This window comes from Papio anubis, chromosome 17 (genome assembly GCF_008728515.1).
Source record: "Papio anubis isolate 15944 chromosome 17, Panubis1.0, whole genome shotgun sequence".
Classification (NCBI taxonomy): Eukaryota; Metazoa; Chordata; class Mammalia; order Primates; family Cercopithecidae; genus Papio; species Papio anubis.
In genome coordinates, this window is record NC_044992.1 from 22,459,697 (window position 1) to 22,473,533 (window position 13,837).

Here is a 13,837-nt window from a genome sequence, read left to right on the forward strand (position 1 = left end):
GTTAAATAATTGCAATATAGCATGGTAAATGCTGCAGGATGCGTTGGAGGCATAAAGGGAGAGTGATCAACTCTTCCTAATAGAGTTAAGATTTTGCAAACATTGTGACATTCAATCTAAATCTCGAAAGACTTTGAGTGGGAATTTGTTAGGTAGATAAGAAAGAAGATGCAGATCATGGACCCAGTTAGAAAATTTTAATGTAAAATAATTCTTCTAATAAGGGTACTAAAACTTACTCAGAATTCTTAAATACGGTCTGAAGTAACACTGAAGTTTGTTTTTTTAAATAGGTTGATTAATAGAAAATGTATACTTTGTATGGAATTTAGTTCAGCCTACTCAGTTTAGGAATGAGAAGTTAAGTGACTTTGCTGTGGTCACATATTCTTGGAAGAACTGTGATTGAGACTGCTCCAGGGAACTTCTAGAACAGGGAAATTGGTAAAAGTATGTGGGGCAGCCTTGGATGTATATTAGAAATTGAATGCAAATTAACAACATATCTTTTTATTGCAGTGTAGTGTTAATTTAGGGAGGTACAAAAGATATATAAATGTATTTTATATAGTTACAAAGAAGTTTTCTAGTAAGAATTAAAAATTGCTTCAGTTACTTGACAAGAATTGGATGGAGCTGTTTTTTTCTCTTAAAAGTCTGATGAAATCAGGCCAGGTGTGGTGTCTCATACCTGTAATCCCAGCACTTTGGGAGGCCGAGGTAGGCGGATCACTTGAGGTCAGGAGTTTGAGACCAGCCTGGCCAACATGGTGAAACCCTGTCTTTACTAAAAATACAAAAATTACCTGGGGGTGGTGGTGCATGCCTGTAGTTCCAGCTACTTGGGAGGCTGAGGCAGGAGAATTGCTTGAACCTGGGAGTTGGAGGTTGCAGTGAACTGAGATTGTGCTATTGCACTCCAGCTTGGGCGATAGAGTGAGACTCCGTCTCAAAAAAGGAAAAAAAAAAAGCCTGATGAAATCAATTTTGGAGTTTTTAAAAATTGCTGAATTTGAGCAAGTTAAAATAAAATAGTTAACACTTACTGTAGTGCTTATTATGCCAGAGTATTACTCTATGCTTTGATTTATTAACTCATTTAACCCTCCCGATTACACTATGAAGTAGATTATTTCCTCCTTTCTTCCTTTCCCTTCCCTTCCCTTTCCTTTCCTTTTCCTTTTCCTTTTCCTTTTCCTTTTCCTTTCTCCTTTTCCTTTCTCCTTTCCTTTCCTTTCTTTCATCTAACAAACAGGGTCTCTCTCTCTCTCTCTGTTGCCCAGGCTGGAATGCCGTGGGGTGATCACTCACTGTAACCTCAAACCCCTGGGCACAAGTGATCCTCCCACCTCAGTCTCCCAGGTAGCTTAGGACTATAGGAGCACACCACACCACCCAGCTAATTTTGTAATTTTTTGTGTGGGAAGATCTTGCTGTGTTGTCCAAGCTGGTCTCGAGCTCCTGGCCTCAAGTGATCCTCGCACTTTGACCTCTCAAAATGCTTGGATTACAGGTGTGAGCTTTCACACCTGGCCTATATTCATTTTACAGATTAGGAAAATGATATTAGCTAATTTCAGAACTTGTGTTGCTGGAATTCCTATCCGGCAGTGTCATTCCAGAGTCTGGGTTCTGAAGCCTCTTAGTTATGACATCCAGTTTTGTTTTGTTTTGAGACAGGATCTCACCCTGTTGCCCAGGCTGGAGTGCAGTGGTGTGATCATAGCTCACTGCAACCTTGACCTCCTGAACTCCAGTGATCCTTCCGCCTTAGTCTCCGAAGTAGCTGGGACTATAAGTGCATGACACCACTCTTGACTAATTTTTTAAATTTATTTTTTTAGAGACAGGGTCTCACCATATTACTCAGGCTGGTCATGAACTCCTGGTCTCAAGCGATCCTTCTGCTTTGACCTCCCAAAGAGCTGGGATTACAGGCATGAGCCACTGAGTCTGGCTATGACAGCCAGTGTTAAAACTGGGTAATCTGATATAAAGGAATTGATAGGATAACTGCCAGGAAATTTTCTGGTTATCTGTATTTCTACTTATTTAATGAAACAAAGTTGATAAAGGGCATACTTTAATGTGAATCAGGTGAATCAAGTTTATGGCGAAACAGTTGTCTGTGTGAAATACGTTACTTTCTCCCACTGTATTTTTCTTTGAATGTCTGTTAGAGTTGATTAATACCCTGGCATATGGTATCTGAACAGAAAAGGAAGCTTCCTGTTGTCAAAAATACTGTGGGCACATCTTGAGTTATTATGTATTTTTAAAATAGTCTCTTTTATATTATCTTCTCTATTGATGAGATAAGTGCATCAGAAGGGGATAAATTTTTAAGTATTGACTTAGAAAGCCTCCCAAAGTACAAAGATTATCTCATTTTTTAAAAATGTTGTATAGTAGGAATCTGTTTTTGAAGTACCATAGGTGTTTATGATGATGAAACAGGTTTAGGAGCTACTGCAGTAGTATCCACACTGCCTTTTCAGTGAAATTTTAGACATGAGAGAAATTTGTAGATCAGTATATGACCTTATACTAATTATTCTTAGCAGTTTTTGCCTTTTCTGATTTTTTTTTTCTATTTTTCTACAGTAGTTTATGTCAACGTGACTTCATTCATACAGATGAACCAAGGATCGGGATAGCAGTATAAAATTAGAATCAGACAGCTGACTGCTCAGCAGGATGCCATCAACTAACAGAGCAGGCAGCCTGAAGGACCCTGAAATTGCAGAACTCTTCTTCAAAGAAGATCCAGAGAAGCTCTTCACAGATCTCAGAGAAATTGGCCATGGAAGCTTTGGAGCAGTGTATTTTGTAAGTGTTAATGGCTTGATTTTAGTGACCAGCATTTACTTAATGTGCGCTCCTGACAGAGCAAAATACAGTAATGAAAAGAGATATAGGCCATAGTCATTTTATAGTCACTTGCATAGGTGGGGTGGAGAGAGAGAGAGAGAGAGAGCGAGAGCATGATTGAGAGTGTGTGTGTGTGTGTGTGTGTAAGATTCAAATATGAAAATAGTTTTATTTATTGAACTACTTGGATTATTGAAAAAATGAGAAAGAATATTATTTTGTGGGCCAGGCTTGGTGGCTCATGCCTGTAATCCTAGCACTTTGCAAGGCAAGGTTGAGTGGATCGCTTGAGCCCAGGAGTTCGAGACCACCCTGGGCAACATGGTGAAACCCTGCCTCTACAAAAAATACAAAACTTGGCCAGGTGTGGTGGTGCACACCTGTAGTTCCAGGTACTCAGGAGGCTGAGGCCGGAAAATCACCTGAGCCCAAGAGGCAGAGGTTGCAGTGAACCGAGATTGTACCACTGCATTCCAGCCTGGGTTACAGAGCCAGATCCTGTTGCAAAAATAAATAAACAAATGCATAAATAAATAGAATAAGAAAAAAAATTATTTTGCTTTAACTTATGTGTTACTTTTTTAGAATTCTTAGCACACCTTTTTTATGAGTCTCATGGCTTGCATTGCTATAGAGTTAAATACTGCAAAACATAAACTTTGACTGATTTCTACTTCCATGAAGTCCCATTCAGAGTCAATCTTAGTCTTGTGGAGGTCTAGGATTATTATTTGACAGATATACCAAAGTCTGTTTCTTTTATATGCATTTGTGCGTGTGCATGTGAGTTAAAAAAAATTATCAAATTTGCTATTTTAATTATCTTTTAACATTTGCACAAACATTACCACCATCTGCTTCTAAAACATTTTCATCACCCGAAATAGAAACTCTGTATCCATTAACAGTAACGCCTGTTTCACCCTCCACCCAGCCCCTGGTACCTGTAATCTCCCTTCATCTCGATGAATTTGCTTAGATATTTCTAGATATTCATAGAAATGGAGCCAAACAATATTTATTCTTTTGATTTCTAGCTTATATTATTTAACTGATTGTTTTTGAGCTTCATCCATATTGCATTATGTGTGAGAACTTCATTCTTCTTTATAGCTGATAATATTCCATTGTATGTATAAACCATAATTTGTTTATGCATCTGTTGATGAACATGTGGGTTGTTTTCACTTCTGACTAGTGTGAATGATGCTGCCATGAACATTGATGTGTATCTTGAGTCCCTGTTCTCAATTTTGAGTATGTACCTAGGAGTGGATTTGCGGGTTCCTACAGTATTCTGTGTGTGTTTGTGGAACTGCCAAACTGCACCACAGCAGTTGCACCATTTCCATTCCCACCAGCAATCTATGAGTGTTCCAATTTCTTTACGTCCTCAACAGTGCCTTTTGTTTTCCATTATTTTTATTATAACCATCCTACTAGATGTTAAGTGATATCTCATTGTGGTTTTGGTTTATATTTCCCTAATGACTGATGATGTTGAGCATCTTTTCCAGTGCCATTTGTAGATCTTCTTTGGAGAAACGTATATTCCTTTTCCCATTTTTATATTTGGGCTGTCTCTTTCTTGTTGAACTGTAGGGGTTCTTTGTTTGTTTGTTTGTTTTGAAAAGGAGTTTTGTTTTTCTTGCCCAGGCCAGAGTGCGGTGGCGCAATCTCGGCACACTGCAACCTCCGCCTCCCAGGTTCAAGCGATTCTCCTGCCTCAACCTCCCAAGTAGCTGGGATTACAGGCACCCACCACCATGCCCGGCTAATTTTTGTATTTTTAATAGAGACAAGATTTCACCATGTTGGCCAGGCTGGTCTCAAACTCCTAACTTCAGGTGATCCACCCGCCTTGGCATCCTAAAGTATTGGGATTATAGGCATGAACCACCATGCCCAGCCAGGGGTTTTTAGTGTATTCAGGATATAAAATCTTTATCAGATATATGATTTGCTAGTATTTTCTCCCATTCTGTAGTTTATTTTTTTTACTTTCTTGATAATTGTCTTTTGATACACAAGAGTTTTAAATTTTGATGAAGTCCAATTTTTTTGTTGTTCCTTATGCTTTTGGTGTCATGTTTAAAAATATATTGCCAAATTCAAGGTCATGAAGATTTATTCTTATGTTTTCTATGAAGAGTTTTATGGTTTTAGTTCTTTTTTTTTTTTTTTTGAGGCAGAATCTTGCTCTGTCGCCCAGGCTGGAGTGCAGTGGTGCGATCTCAGCTCACTGCAAGCTCCACCTCCCGGGTTCACGCCATTCTCCTGCCTCAGCCTCCCCCAGTAGCTGGGACTACAGGCTCCTGCCACCAGGCCCGGCTAATTTTTTGTATTTTTAGTAGAGACGGGGTTTCACCGTGTTAGCCAGGATGGTCTTGATCTCCTGACCTTGTGATCCGCCCGCCTCGGCCTCCCAAAGTGCTAGGATTACAGGCGTGAACCACCTTGCTTGGCCAGTTTTACCTCTTATATTTAGGTCATTTATCTATTTTGAGTAATTTTTTTTTTTTAATAAGGCAGAGTCTTACTCTGTTGCCCAGGCTGGAGTACAGTGGCGCAGACTTGGCTCACTGCAACCTCCACCTCCCGGGTTCAAGCAATTCTTATGTCTTAGCCACCCAATTAGCTGGGACTAGAGGCACATGCCACTAACCCCTGGCTAATTTTTGCATTTTAGTAGAGACGGGGTTTTGCCATGTTGGCCAGGCTGGTCTCAAACTCCTGACCTCAAGTGATCCTCTTGCCTTTGCCTCCCGAAGTGCTGGGATTACAGGTGTGAGCCACCACACCTGACCTATTTTGAGGTAGATTTTTGTTTTTGTTTTTTTGAGATGTAGTGTTACTCTGTTGCCCAGGCTGGAGTGCAGTGGTACGTTCTCGGCTCACTGCAACCTCCACCTCCCGGGTTCAAGCAATTATCCTGCCTCAGCCTCTTGAGTAGCTGGGATTACAGGTGCACGCCACCACACCCAGCTATATTTTGAGTTAGTTTTTATATATGATGTGAGGTAGAGGTCTAACTTCATTCACTTTGTTTTTTTTTGTTTTTGTTTGTTTGTTTGTTTGTTTTTTTGAGACAGGATCTGTCACTCTGTTGCCCAGGCTGGAGTGCAGCAGAGTCATTATGGCCCACTACGTCCTCAACCTCCCTGGGCTCAGGTGTTCCTCCCACCTCAGCCTCCAGAATAGCTGGGACCACAAGTGTACACCACCAGGTCCAGCTAAGTTTTTTGCTTTTTTTTTTTTTTGGAAATGGGGTTTTGCTATGTTGCCCAGGCTGGTGTTGAACTCCTGGGCACAAGCAGTCCACCCACCTTGGCCTCTCAAAAGTGCTGGGATTATAGGTGTGAGCCACCACACCTGGCCTCAACTTCATTCTTTTGTGTGTGTAAATCCAGTTTTCCCAATATATCTGTTAAAGAGACTGTTATTTCCCCCATTGAATTATCTTGGCATCCTTGTCAAATCAATTGATCATATTTCGTACATTAATTTCTGATCTCTTAATTCTGTTCCACTTATCTATATGTCTTATCTTTCTGTCACTACCACACCATTTTGATGACTGCAGCTTTGTGGTAAGCTTGAGATCAAGAGGTTTTATTCCTCCAACTTTGTTATTCTTCTTAAGGTTTGTTTTAGAGCTCCTTGAAATTTCATATGAATTTGGCTTTTTCTTTTTTTCTTATTACCACTTTCCCGTTGACATGGCTTTTTTATTTTTGCAAAAAAAGACTTAGAATTTTGATAGAGATTGAGTTGACTCTATAGATCACTTTTTGTAGATCTATAGATTACTTATCATAATAATATTAAGTCTTCTAATCCATGAACATAGAACGTCTTTCTAATCTAAATTAAAGATATTCTATTTATATCTTTAATTTCTTTGAGCATTATTTTGCATTTAGTTGTAAATGTTTCACCTCTATGCAAGTTATTCTTAGGTTTTTTTTTTTTTTTTTGAGACGGAGTCTCATTCTGTCGCCCAGGTTAGAGTGCAGTGGCACGATCTCAACTCACTGCAACCTCCGCCTCCCGGGTTCAAACAATTCTCCTGCCTCAGCCTCTCAAGTAGCTGGGACTACAGGCGCATGCCAGCATGCCCAGCTAATTTTTTGTATTTTTAGCAGAGATGGGGTTTCACTGTGTTAGCCAGGATGGTGTTTTTTGTTTTTTGTTTTTTTTTGAGACAGAGTCTTGCTTTGTTACCCAGGCTGGAGTACAGTGGTACGATCTTCACTGCAACCTTTGCCTCCCAGGTGATTCTCCTGCCTCAGCCTCATAAGTAGCTGGGATTACAGGCACACACCACCACACTCGGCTAATTTTTGTATTTTTAGTAGAGATGGGGTTTCACCATGTTGGCCCTGCTGGTCTCGAATTCCTGACCTCAAATGATCCGCCCAAGTGATCTGCCTGCCTCAGCCTCCCAAAATGCTGGGATTACAGGTGTGAGCCACTGCACTTGGTTATTCCTGGGTATTTTATTCTTTTAGATGCTAGTGTAAGTGGAATTACTTTCTTAATTCTGTTTGAAATTGTTCATTGCTGATGTATGGAAATGTAGCTGTTTTTTGTATCTTCATCTTGTACCCTACAACTCTGCTGAGTTTGTATGTTCTAGTATCTTTCTGTTGAACTCTTTGAAATTTCTACATACAGTATTACATCATTTGCAAATGGAGATGGTTTTACTTCTTTCTTTGCAACTTAAATGCCTTTCATTTTTCCTGTCTTAATACCCCAGGCTAGAACTTTCAGTACAGTGTTGAACAGCCATGGTGAAAGTGAGCATGTTGTCTTGTTCCTGATGTTAGTGAGAAAGTCTTTTTAGCCATTTACTATTGAGTATGGTGTTAGTACTGGGTTTTTAATAAATAACCCTTTATCATGTTGAAGAAGTTCCTTTTATTCCTATTTTTTTGAGTGGTGTTTTTTTTTTTTTTTTTTTGAGACGGAGTCTCACTCTGTTGCTCAGGCTGGAGTGCAGTGGCCGGATCTCAGCTCACTGCAAGCTCCGCCTCCCGGGTTGATGCCATTCTCCTGCCTCAGCCTCCTGAGTAGCTGGGACTACAGGCGCCCGCCACCTTGCCCGGCTAGTTTTTTTGTATTTTTTTAGTAGAGATGGGGTTTCACCATGCTAGCCAGGATGGTCTCAATCTCCTGACCTCGTGATCCGCCCGTCTCGGCCTCCCAAAGTGCTGGGATTACAGGCTTGAGCCACCGTGCCCGGCCTTTTTGAGTGTTTTTATCATGAAAGTGTTGGATTCTGTCAAATGCCTTTTCTGCATCAAGCTGGGTCATGTTTTTTTTTTTTTCTTCATGTTATTAATGTGATATATCAAATTGATTGATTTTGTTAGGTTAAATCACCCTTACATGTCTGGGATAAATCAAACTTCATCACGGTTTGTAATTCTTTTAATATGTTCTAGGTTTCCGTTTGCTAGTATGGTGTTGGTAATTTTTCATTCCACATTTGTAAGAGATGCTGGTCTGTAGTTTTCTTGTGATGTCTTTATCTAGTGTTGGCATCAGGGTAATACTGCCTTCATAGGGTGAGTTAGGAAGTGTTCCCCTCTTTTCTATTTTTTGTTAGAGTTTTTTAAAGATTGGTGTTAGTCTTCTTTAAATGTTTGGTAGGGCTGCGTGGCTGCCTCATGCCTGTAATCCCAGCACTTTTGTGAGCCATGCAGGCAGATCACCTGAGGTCAGGAGTTCGAGAACAGCCTGGCCAACATGTTGGAAACCCCATCTCACTAAAACACAAAAATAGCTGAGGTTGTGCATGCCAGGCCTGTAGTCCCAGCTACTTGGGGGACTGAGGCGCAGAATCACTGAACCCTGCCCGAGGGTGGAGGTTGCAGTGAGCCAAGATCATCCACTGCACTCCAGCCTGGGGGATAGAGCGAGACTCTGTCTCAAAAAAAAAAAAAAAAAAAAAAAAAAAAGAATGTTTGGTAAGACCCTACTAGGGAAGCCATTTTGTTCTAAAACCTTTCTTTCTGGGGAGAGATTTTTGATTATAGATTCAATCTCTTGTGATAGGTCTGTTGAGATTTTCTATTTTCTTGGGTTAGTTTAGCTTGTGCTTTGGAATTGTCTCAGCCATAGGTTGAGCATCCCAAATCTGAAAATTCAGTGCTCATTCGAGCATTTCAGATTTTGGATTTTCATACTGGAGATACCCAGCCAGTAAGTATAATGCAAATATTCCAAAATATGAAAAAATTTGAAATCTGAAACACTTCCGGTCCCAAGCATTTTGCATAAGGTATACTCAACCTGTAATATTCTCATTTATAGAGACTATATCTCATATATAGTTCTATTTCTATAACGTTCCCCCATTCTTTTCTTCTTCTTTTTCTTTTTGTTTTATTTTTATTTGTTTTGAGACAGAGTCTCACTCCCTGTGCCTGGTGCTGCAGTGCAGTGAGATCTGGCTCACTGCAACCTCTGCCTCCCCGGGTTCAAGGCTTTCCTTACCTCAGCCTTCCCAAGTAGCTGGGAATACAGTGCATGCCACACACCTGGCTAATTTTTGTATTTTTTTAGTTGAGATGGGGTTTCACGCTTGTGCTGGTTCTTGAACTCCTGACTCAGTGATCCGCTTCTTTACCTGCCTCCTCAGTGCTGGGATTACAGGCAGGAGCCACTGCACCTGGCCCCACATTCTTTCTGATTTACTTACTTTGCATCTTCTCTTTGAATTCTGTTTGAGATTTTCAGTAAAAGACTCTTAGTAAAACTTCTACCATGTTCATGTGTAAAGGTAACATACCAAATTTAAAAACAAGCATTGGTCGGGCGCTGTGGCTCAAGCCTGTAATCCCAGCACTTTGGGAGGCCGACAGGCTGGATCAATGCAGGTCAGGAGATCGAGACTATCCTGGCTAACACGGTGAAACCCCGCTCTCTACTAAGAAATACAAAAACTAGCCGGGCGAGGTGGCAGGCTCTAGCCCAGCTACTCGAGGCTGAGGCCAGAGAATGCATGAACCTGGGGAGCATGGAGCTTGCAGAGCTGAGATCCCAGCCACTGCACTCCAGCCCATGACAGAGCGACCTGTCTCAAAAAAAAAAAACAAAAACAAAACAAAAGATTGGGTCGGGCGCTGGTGGCTCACGCCTGTAAATCCCGCATCTAGGAAATGTAGGCAGGTGGATTAATGCAGGTCAGAGATTGAGACCATCCTGGCTAACACGGTGAAACTCCCTAGCCCATTGCAAATACAAAAAATTAGCCGGGCACGGTGGTAGCGCCAGGTACTAGGGGCATCTCGAGGCTGAGGCAGGGAGAAAGGTGAACCTTGAGTTGAGCTAGAGCTGAGATCACGCCACTGCACTCCAGTCTGGGTGACAGATCAAGACTCGGCCAAAAAGAATTAAAGGAAAGAAACCATTAATTGTAATTATTTTCCCTTCAGGTAACCACTGATAATATTTTATTTTCTTTTTTCTTTTTTTACTTTTTTTTTTTTTTCTTTTTGAGGTGGAGTCTGTCTCTCGTGCCTAGGCTGGAGTGCAGTGGCGTGATCTCAGCTCACTGCAACTTCTGCCTCCCAGGTTCAAGTGATCCTCATGCCTCAGCCCCCCAAGTAGCTGGGATTACATGTGTGTGCCACCATGCCTGGCTGATTTTTGTATTTTTAGTGGAGACGGGGTTTCATCATGTTGCCCAGACTGGTCTTGAACTTCTGACCTCAGGTGATCCAGCCGCCTTGGCCTCCCAAAGTGCTGGGATTACAGGCATGGGCCACCGCGCCTGGCCTCACTTTAAATCTTTTCAGCTTTTAACATAGTATGTGTATATCTCCTGTCATCCTAGTTTGACCAGGACGCTCCCAGTTTATCAGTGAAAGTCTTATGTCCTAGAAACACCTTAGTCCAGGGCAACCTGAGATGTTTGGTCATCCTATATGTATCTATAACACATAATGTTTAATGTGTATTCTGTCATTCACTATGTATTTTCTAAAACAGAAGCAAACAATATTGTTACGTATTTTGCTGTATTGCCCATTTTTTTCTATGTAATCATATATGTATTTGATATACCATAATTTGCTTTTTGTCATTCGATATGATTAGATATTTAGGTCATTCCTCCCCCTGCCTTTTTTTTTTTTTTGAGGTAGAGTCTCACTCAGTCACCCAGGCTGGAGTGCAGTGGCGCGATCTCGGCTCACTGCAAGCTCCGCCTTCTGGATTCACGCCATTCTCCTGCCTCAGTCTCCCAAGTAGCCCAAGTAGCTGGGACTACAGGCGCCCGCACCACGCCTGGCTAATTTTTTGTATTGTTTTTAGTAGAGACAGGGTTTCACTGTGTTAGCCAGGATGGTCTCGATCTCCTGACTTCGTGATCTGCCCGCCTCGGCCTCCCAAAGAGCTGGGATTACAGGCGTGAGCCACTGTGCCGGACCAGGTCATTCCTCCCCCTTTTTTTTGCTATTAAAAATAATGCTGTGATGAACATCACTATATTTCCCTCTTATGGACATTTTTGCCACTTTGGAGGGAAAAGGAATAAAAGGAGAGTAAGGCAGTGTGAATAACCTAGAATATAATGAAAAAGGATATTGCACAGGAGAGGACTAAAGGGAGCTTTGAACTGTCAGTTATTAAGAGTTACAACACAGTAAGTAAAGCCATATGGTGTTAATGCCCAAATAGGCAAAGAGAAGAGTGAAACCAGAAACAGTAATAGTACAATATATTAATTTAAAAAGCCTTTTTTTGGGAAAATATTTTATTGTGTTTGTCCATTGGGTAGTTTCTTATGCAGGTACACACATACACACATGCACACACACACAGATAACAGTTTCTTTATTTACTTACAGGAATTAGCTCACTTGAAATGTGGAGACCCAGGGAGGAGTAGTGCTGTTTGAGTCCAAAAACCATCTGCTGCCAGAATTTCCTCTCCCTCAGGGGGAGGTCAGTTGGTTTCTTAAGGCTTTCAGTTGATTGGATGAGGTCCATCCACATTATGGAGGGCAATCTGCTTTACTTAGAACTTACCGATTTGTCATTTATTTATTTATTATTAGACAGAGTCTCACTCTGTTGCCCAGGCTGGAGTGCAGTGGTGCAATCTCGGCTTACTGCAGCCTCCACCTCCCGGGTTCAAGCCATTCTCATGCCTCAGCTTCCCAAGTAGCTGGTAGCTGGGATTATAGGCGTGTGCCACCATGACCAGCTAAATTTTTTTTTTTTTTTTGGAAACAAAGTGTGGCTCTGTAACCCAGGCTAGAGTGCAATGGCACGATCTCGGCTCACTGCAACCTCCACATCCTGGGTTCAAGTGATTCACCTGCTTCAGCCTCCCGAGTAGCTAGGATTACAGGTGCGTGCCACCATGCCTGGCTAATTTTTGTATTTTTAGTAGAAATGGGGTTTCACCATGTTGACCAGGCTGGTCTTGAACTCCTGACCTCAAGTGATCCACCCGCCTCGGCCTCCCAAATTCCTGGGATTACAGGCATGTGCACCTGGCCTGAGTTTACTGATTTAAATGCCATCCAAACAATGCCTTCACAGAAACATATAAATAGTATTTGACTAAAGATCTGGGTAACATGGACTAGCCCAGTTGACAGATAAAATTAACCATAACAAAAGGCCGGGCACGGTGGCTCACGCCTGTAATCCCAGCACTTCGAGAGGTTGAGGCAGGCAGATCACGAGATCAAGAGATCAAGACCATCCTGGCTAACACGATGAAACCCTGTCTCTACTAAAAATACAAAAAAAAAAAAATTAGCCAGATGTGGTGGCGGGTGCCTGTAGTCCCAGCTACTCAGGAGGCTGAGGCAGGAGAATGGTGTGAACCTGGGAGGTGGAGCTTGCAGTGAGCCGAGATTGCGCCACTGTACTCCAGCCTGGGCGACAGAGTGAGACTCCGTATCAAAAAAAAAAAAAATTAACCGTAACAGTGTTGTATGATTACTCCACAGTTTGTTTCTCCATTCTTCTGCTGGCAGAAAGCTCTACTGTTTACAGTTTTTGGCTATTATGAATAAAGTTGCTGTGAACAATTCATGTACAGTTATTTTTTATGGATGTTTTCATTTCAGTAAATATCAAGGTTGGGGTTGTTGAGTCATTGGGCAAGTTTATGTTAGTTTTATAATCAATTCCCAGATGTTTTCATCAAGAGGTAGAAATTTTACACTCCCATCAGCAGTGTATGAGAATTTGGTTTGCCCTTTATCGTCTCCAATATTTGGTATTGACAGTCATTTTAATTTGCATTCTGATGGGTGTGTAGTAGTATTTCAATATGGTTTTGTTTTGTTTTGTATTGTTTTTGTTTTGAGACGAAGTCTCGCTCTCTTACCCAGGCTGGAGTGCAATGGCACGATCTTGTCACACTGCAACCTCTGCCTCTGGGGTCAAGCACTACTCCTCTCTCAGCCTCCCCAGTAGCTGGGATTACAGACATGCGCCACCACAGCTGATTAGTTTTTTGTATTTTTATTTTTTGCTTGCTTATTTTATTTTATTTTATTTTATTTTACTTTATTTTATTTTATTTTATTTTATTTTTTTGTGAGACAGAGTCTCACTCTGTTGCCCAGGCTGGAATGCAGTATTGCGATCTTGCCCTACTACAGCCTCCGCCTCCTGGGTTCAAGCAATTCTCCTGCCTCAGCCTACCAAGTAGCTGGGATTATAGGCATGTGCCACCAAGCCCAGGTAATTTTATTTTATTTTTATTTTTTACTTTTTTGTATTTTTAGTAGAGATAGGGTTTCACCATGTTGGCCAGGCTGGTCTTGAACTCCTGACCTCAAGAGATCCACCCGCCTTGGCCTCCCAAAGTGCTGAGATTACAGGTGTGAGCCACTGTGCCCAGCCTAATTTTTGTGTTTTTAGTAGAGATGGGGTTTCACCATGTTGGCCATTTATTTAAGGAGAATTTGTAGATTCTTGAGCTTCTGCT

The 13,837-nt window shown here is 41.5% G+C and overlaps 1 protein-coding gene across 1 annotated transcript in view; it reads left to right on the forward strand.

Moving 5' to 3' along the window:
• Window positions 1-13,837, forward strand: part of TAOK1 (TAO kinase 1) — a 172,468-nt gene that overhangs the window by 65,090 nt on the left and 93,541 nt on the right. The window contains exon 3 of the mRNA XM_009190016.4: window positions 2,605-2,829. Within this exon, the coding sequence (XP_009188280.1) occupies window positions 2,698-2,829 (132 nt within the window). The 5' untranslated portion in view covers window positions 2,605-2,697. The remainder of the gene's footprint in view (window positions 1-2,604; window positions 2,830-13,837) is intronic.